At 43.1% G+C, this 7,568-nt stretch overlaps 1 protein-coding gene across 1 annotated transcript in view; it reads left to right on the top strand.

Annotated features, from left to right (window-relative positions):
* The window catches only part of bag3 (BCL2 associated athanogene 3), a 9,099-nt gene extending 2,411 nt beyond the window's left edge, over nt 1-6,688 (top strand). Inside the window, exons 2-4 of the mRNA XM_035753920.2 lie at nt 1,601-1,933; nt 2,150-2,500; nt 2,662-6,688. Of these exons, the coding sequence (XP_035609813.1) occupies nt 1,601-1,933; nt 2,150-2,500; nt 2,662-3,819 (1,842 nt within the window). The 3' untranslated portion in view covers nt 3,820-6,688. The remainder of the gene's footprint in view (nt 1-1,600; nt 1,934-2,149; nt 2,501-2,661) is intronic.
* Nucleotides 6,689-7,568: the final 880 nt, after the last annotated feature.

The following is a 7,568-nucleotide window of genomic DNA, read 5'->3' on the forward strand; positions in this document are numbered from 1 at the left end:
AAGCACTTTACACCACTGGTCACGTGTGCTAGCAAGGCAGAGGTCCTGGGTTCGAGCCTACAGTGTTGCGCCGAATTAGGAGGAAGCGATACTTGCTAGGCAAGCAGTGTGACCTCCTTTATATAAGCAAGCATAAGATGACAGCATAATCATAAAAGACAACAAAGCATTAAGGTTATAATTGTTGGTGAACCAGTTATAATAATAATAATAATATATGCCATTTAGCAGACGCTTTTATCCAAAGCGACTTACAGTCATGTGTGTATACATTCTACGTATGGGTGGTCCCGGGGATCGAACCCACTACCCTGGCGTTACAAGCGCCATGCTCTACCAACTGAGCTACAGTTATACAGTTATATTCTGACCACAAACAAGAATATCTAGATCTTTTTTCTAAATATTTGAGCTGAGGAACATTGTATTTGTGGGCCTTACCGAATCTGTTATTGTTGGACCGCGGTATGCGAGGTATGGCTTGTGCTCTCCAGTACACATGTATAGCCTGAAGGCAAGCAAATATTGGTGTCCCCAGTCCACCTGACTGTGCTGCTGCTCCAGTTTCAACTGTTCTGCCTTGTTATTATTCGACCATGCTGGTCATTTATGAACATTTGAACATCTTGGCCATGTTCTGTTATAATCTCCACCCGGCACAGCCAGAAGAGGACTGGCCACCCCACATAGCCTGGTTCCTCTCTAGGTTTCTTCCTAGGTTTTGGCCTTTCTAGGGAGTTTTTCCTAGCCACCGTGCTTCTACACCTGCATTGCTTGCTGTTTGGGGTTTTAGGCTGGGTTTCTGTACAGCACTTTGAGATATCAGCTGATGTACGAAGGGCTATATAAATAACATTTGATTGATTGATTGAGTATTCTTAAATCACTCACAATTAAATATACTTTATTGCTAATTAGATTTGCATGGTAAAGCAAAACTGGTCATGTATTTATATCACAGAGACTATTTTCCACTGTCACTGTCAGGTGTCTCACTCTTAATTGGTTTTCCTGGTGATCACCAAGGCAGCATCATGGAGTAGTTTGTCTCTACTGTGAGACACCCATATGAGGACATAAGATAAATAGGATTGATGTTTTATGATAGCAAATACTGCCTAGCAAACCAACAAATGCATAATCTTCATATCCACATGTAGTGATGGCATGCTTCTTATGACAGGCACATACTTGCAATTGGATAAGAACTAGTTTCCGCTTCCAATTGTCCAGGGAGGTGATACTTTTTACATCTCCCAGGGATATTTCACATTGCACCTAATGATGTTTGCTTATAGCCTGGATGCCGGAGCAGATTCTATTGAAGACTCATTTGTTTCAGCCTCTAGCAAACAGCTCTTTTCAATCAATCTCAATTTAATCTCAGTAGCCTAAGATATTAAATTGCTCTTTCTTCCTCAGTTTGGAAGAAAGAACTAATATTTCTGGGATGTTGGACACCATTCCCTTGTAGAATACATTAACTGAATGTTTTATGGATGGATTGGCAGTAACTGCTTGCCCCTGGGGTTAGAGATTCACTCACATACTTATTTTGTATTAATTGATGTATTAATTCAGACTTTGTTTTCTTGTTCAGGTTAGCCAGTTGTCTCAAAATGGCCCAAGTGTGCCACCAGAGCCGAGTCCTCAGGAGATGCAGAAGGCCTTTGTGAAGGACATGAAGCACCCCACCCTCCGCCAGGGTTACATCCCAATCCCAGTCTGCCATGAAGGCGCAGACCTCCGTCAGCAACACCCGTGTTTCTCCTACATCCAGCCGACTGCTCTGCAAAATATACGGGCAGAAGGGCGGACACCCTCCCCCACCCCGACGCTCCACTGCAGGCCTAGATCTCCTTTGCAGGGTTCCTCCGAGAGCTCTACTCCTGAACCCTGCATGTCCTGTTCGCCTAGTTTACAAGGACCTGAGGTGAGATTGTTTTATCTATTGAGATTACTGCGCATGAACTCTTACCATTTGCTAAAACCATACATTGATGCCATTGGAGGATTTGCAGGGAAAGTTCTAGTTACACACATGTTTGATGTTGGAATCAAACAAAACCTCTAGCTACTTCTAGACTACTTCTAATATTGAGTATGCAATTGTACTTCCTCTGATTCACACTGGACTTTCATTCCTTAGGGCCATCCCCTCCACCAGCCCCCGCGACCCAGCAGCACAGGCCTCCAGGCAGGTTACATCCCCATCCCAGTGATCCACGAGAGGGCCGGATCTCACCCACAACAAGCCCCTGTCAATCCCGCTCTCTACACCCAGCGCTTTCCGGCTTACTCGGAGCACCAGCCCTCCTTCCACCGACTGCAGCCAGAGGACTGGAGCAGTCATCATGGAGCCACACCCTCTTCCCGGGAGCGAGCATCCCCGTCCCCGAGCGTGCCTCCCCAGCACCGCGAGACTGCCGCCATCCATATCCCACCGCATATAAGGAGCCAGTCTCCCCTCAGAGCACAGGTCATTACAGAGAGACCACAGGTACATTTTTTTCCCCACTCATCACAACGCCTATTGCCAGTCAGCCAAAAGCAGTAGGATTCTTCAAAATAAAAAGTCTCATATACATAGCCACAAATGCCAGTCTGGCAAATTTGACATAATGTTTATTCAGGATGAATCATTCCTTCTTACTTCCACAGGTCCAGGTCCACCACCATGTGCCACAGAGAGAATCACCCCACAGAATGGAGCAGGAGCAGGAGATCTCTCAGTATCCCCAAGCAGCGCAGAGAGAGGCTGACTCACAGCAGCGTCAACAGCCACAGATCTCACAGCAACCACAGCAGCCACCACAACAGTACCAAGGACCACAACAACCACAGCAGCAACAACATTATCAACAACAGCCACTACAATACCAACAACCACAACAACAGCCACAGCAGCCACAACTCCCACAGCAGCCACAACAGTACCAACAGCCAAAACAACCACAACAATACCAACAACCTGAACAGTACCAAAAATCACAACAATCACAGCAGCCACAGCAGTACCAACAACCTGAACAGTACCAACAGCCACAACAGTACCAACAGCCACAACAGTACCAACAACCTGAACAGTACCAACAACCTGAACAGTACCAACAACCTGAACAGTACCAACAACCACAACAGTACCAACAGCCACAGCAATACCAACAACCTGAACAGTACCAAAAACCACCACAACAGTACCAACAGCCACAACAATACCAACAACCTGAACAGTACCAACAACCACAGCAACCACAGCTGTATCAACAACCACAACAGTCCCAGCAACAACCACAACCTCCACAACAACCCCAGCCACAGCCGCAACTGCAGCCACAACAGACAGCAAACATCACAGTCCAGATGTCGCCGAAACCAGAAGCCCAGGAGCCAGTGGCTGTTCCTGCTCCACAGGAGGACTTGCCCCCAAAATCAGAAAATGAGCCCGCCGCTCAGTGTCACCCAGGCTTGGCTAAAGTGCAAAAGATAGAGGAGAGAGTGGCAAAACTGGAGCAAGAGGTGAAATGCTTTGATGGGAAGAAGAATGATAAGAGGTACTTGCTGCTGGAGGAGCTGTTGACCAAAGAGCTTTTGGCACTGGACTCAGTGGACCCAGAGGGACGTGTGGACGTGCGACAGGCGCGACGTGACGGAGTCCGGAGGGTCCAAACCACACTGGATGCACTGGAGATGCTGGATGAGCGGCCATCGGGCTCAGTCAATGAGTCCCCGATGGAGGGTGACAGCCCGCCACAGAAAGTAGAGCAGCCCAGCATGATCAGCCAAGCGAATGTGGAAATGGCCAGAGAGATCTCATAATGACTCCATAGTTTTATTATAGTGAAGAGGAGAGAAATGTAATCAAAGATACCGTGGAAATGGGCTGCTCTCAATGCTCCCTATACCCGCCTTTCAACTGCAGATATCACATATGAACTATACGATGCATGTATTACTTAATTTACAGTGTTGGTATTGTCTGGCATTCACCACATTCTATATGTGATGATTGTATCCGAGTGCATCATGTATTCAATGATGTTAAGCCATTGTTGTTGCCTTTTGCTGTGCCAATGTCTTTTTGCAAGACCATTTTCATGATCAATGTGTTAAAGAGACATGCATAATAGAGGTTATATAAGAGGCCTTTGTCCATCCATATAAAATGTACCTGTTTGTAGTTAATTTCGGGTCATGTGATGTGGTTGTTTTTAAAGTTATTCAATACATATTCAATAAGAAGAACACTGGTATGTGGAGTAGTAGACAACTTCTCTATAAGAAATTGCTTCTGTGGAAATTGTAAGAGATGTTTAATATTTCCCTCTTATTTTGAATCCACTACTTCGAGAAACAATATTTACCTCAGATTCCGTCAGAAGAAATGGGACAAATCAATGTTAGTAAATGTTAATGACTCAGTCATAGAAAAGTATTTATTTTTGTGCCTCAGATGACAGAGCTACTTGAGAGAAATCTTATTTTTTTCTCTAAAAAAAACAAATAAAAACAAAGTTATTTCACACACATACCTAACAATTGATATGGTTCATTTGGGTTTCATTAGTTTCAGTCTGTAGGTGCATTGCCTGTTTTGCTGTCTTGGGCCTGCATAAGAAATCTTCCCCTTTATCTTTTCCCCTTAAAGTTTCCTTAACTTTAAGTCAGTTGCATAAAACATTTTAAGGTGAATTTCCCCCTTAAATAAAGTGAAAAACTTAAGGGTGCCCATGAGTTCCCTTGTGCTTCATTTACTATGGATATCATATCAATGTACACAGCAAATGTGGAGGTCAATGTTGCTTTCCTCTGCCCTGGTTGCAAAAAGAAAACATCAACCAGCTAGCTAGGTGTATACAGTGCATTCGGAAAGTATTCAGACCCCTTGACTTTTTCCACCTTTTGTTTTACATTAAACATTTAATTTAAAAAGTATTCATAACCTTCGCTATGAAACTCCAAATTTAGCTCAGGTGAATCCTGTTACCATTGATATTCATTGAGATGTTTCTCCAGCTTGATTGGAGTCCATCTATGGTAAATTCAATTGGTTGGACATGATTTGGAAAGGCACACACCTGTCTATATAAGGTCCCACAGTTGACAGTGCATGTCAGAGCAGAAACCAAGCCATGAGGTCGAAGTTATTGTCTGTAGAGCTCCGAGACAGGATTCTGTCGGGGCACAGATCTGGGGAAGGGAACATTGAAGGCCTCCAAGAACACAGTGGCCTCCATCATTCTTAAATGGAAGAAGTTTGGAACCACTGAGACTGTTCCTAGAGCTGGCCAAACTGAGCAATTGGGGGAGAAGGGCCTTGGTCAGGAAGGTGAAAAAGAACCTGATGGTCACTATGACAGAGTTCCTCTATGGAGATGGAGAACCTTCCAGAAGGACAACCATCTCTGCAGCAGGTGTGCCAAGCTTGTAGTGTCATACCCAAGAAGACTCGAGGCTGTAATCACTGCCAAAGGTGCTTCAACAAAGTACTGAGTAAAGAATACTTATGAAACTGATATTTCCTGTTTTTTTATTTTTAATAAATGTGCAAAAATGGCTAAAAACATGTTTTTGCTTTGTCATTATGGGCTATTGTGTGTAGATTGAGGGAAACAACAATTGAATCAATTTTAGAATAAGGCTGTAATGTTACAAAATGTGGAAAAAGTCAAGGGGTCTGAATACTTTCCCGAATGCACTGTAGATAGCTAGCTACTTAGCTAAACAATGGACGGTGCACAATCCATGGCTACAAAGATAGCTGGCTAGCTAGCTTTAAAAAAATGTTAACCTTTAACTAGGCAAGCCAGTTAAGAACAAGTTCTTATTTACAATGACGGCATACCCAGGCCAAACCCTAACCTGGGAAACGCTGGGCCAATTGTGCACCGCTCTATGGCTAGCTAGCTACCTACTCTGTAAGTTGGCTTGATGTGCAAGAAAGTAATAGAAACTTGCTTATCTGAATCAATTTGTTTCTCCGGTCTTGAATGTAGAAGTTCTATTTTGCTATCTCTCAAAACAAATGTGATCTCTTTGCCTAATGTTCAGTCAGTGAATCAGGTCATATCCCTGGTAACCAGAGACTCTTTCTGTCATACATGCCTTCAAACTACTGTAAATCCCCTTAAGTATGCACTTACCTAAGGAAAACGTTTGAGGGGCTCTATGCCATGCCCAAACAGTTCCCTTAGGAAGGGGACATTTAAGGTAAATCCTTATGAGAAACATTTCAAGTGTATTATGCACGCAGGCCCTGGCACTTATTTCACCATTATAATAGGCCTATATTTAAATTTTATGAAAGGATCTTGATATGTGACATAGAACAATTCCATCCATTGACCTTTGATTCAAGTCTATGGTGTAACATTTGACATTTCTAGATTGTTTGAAGAATTGTTCATTTGTAAGTTCACTTGCAATGTCATCCAAATATCATTCATATATTTTATTTAAAGAGGAATGATTTATTAATTCAAGAGTACATTGAGAAATTGTGGATGTGAGCTGACTCACCTCACATGCCATGTGAGACTATCAGCATCAAATGCTAATCAAGAATAACAATTCAAGGGTCAATGTATCAATGTAAAAGTATGCATTTTTTATCACAGCTTGTGCTTTGGAGTGTTGACAGCTTGGAGTCACGTTGGCATGGTTGCAAATAAAATGTATTATTTTGAAATGGTCTATAATCGAGTGATTTTATAATATATTGTGATATGTTGCTATCCTTGCTATCGAGTGGTTCTACGTGGCCTACTCCAATCTAAACCTCTCCTTGTATCTTAACCATCACTTACATCTTAACTCCATGTCTTATTTGAGACAAGCAACACATGGTAGATCTACACGTCCCTGTGGAACAAAGTAAAATTGACACACTTTAGGAGAATGAATAATACAGTGAATAACTCGACGAGGGGTGTTTTAAAAAAAGTTGAATACATTCCATTCAATGTCCTGTTCACCAGCAACTGCATGTTTTTCACTATGGGAGGATACACTGAGTATACAAATATTAAGAACACCTGCTCTTTCTATGACATAGACTGACCAGGTGAATCCAGGGGGAAGCTATGATCCCTTCTTGATGCCACTTGGTAAATCCACTAAATCAGAGTAGATGAAGGGGAGGGGACAGGTTAAAGAAGGATTTTTAAGCCTTGAGACATGGATTGTGTGTGTGTCAATGAGGGTATGGTAGTAGGTGCCAGGCACACCAGTTTGTGTCAAGAACTGCAACACTGCTGTTTTTTTTTTACACAACAATTTCCAGTATGTATCAAGAATGGTTCACCACCCAAAGTATACCCAGCCAACTTGACACAACTGTGGGAAGCATTGGAGTCAACATGGGTCAGCATCCCTGTGAAACGCTTTGGACACCTTGTGGAGCCCATGCCTCCGACTGTTCTGAGGGCAAAAGGGGGTGGGGGGTTCAAAAGCTGGGCCTAATTTTCTTTGTATTTCTGAAAGTTACGAGTTGGTGGATCTTATTTGGAACAGTCCATGAAAAGAACCGTCCACCAATAGGTGCGCCAGGCAAGGTTAATAAAGTGAAT

This window comes from Oncorhynchus keta, chromosome 36, assembly GCF_023373465.1.
Source record: "Oncorhynchus keta strain PuntledgeMale-10-30-2019 chromosome 36, Oket_V2, whole genome shotgun sequence".
Lineage (NCBI taxonomy): Eukaryota > Metazoa > Chordata > Actinopteri > Salmoniformes > Salmonidae > Oncorhynchus > Oncorhynchus keta.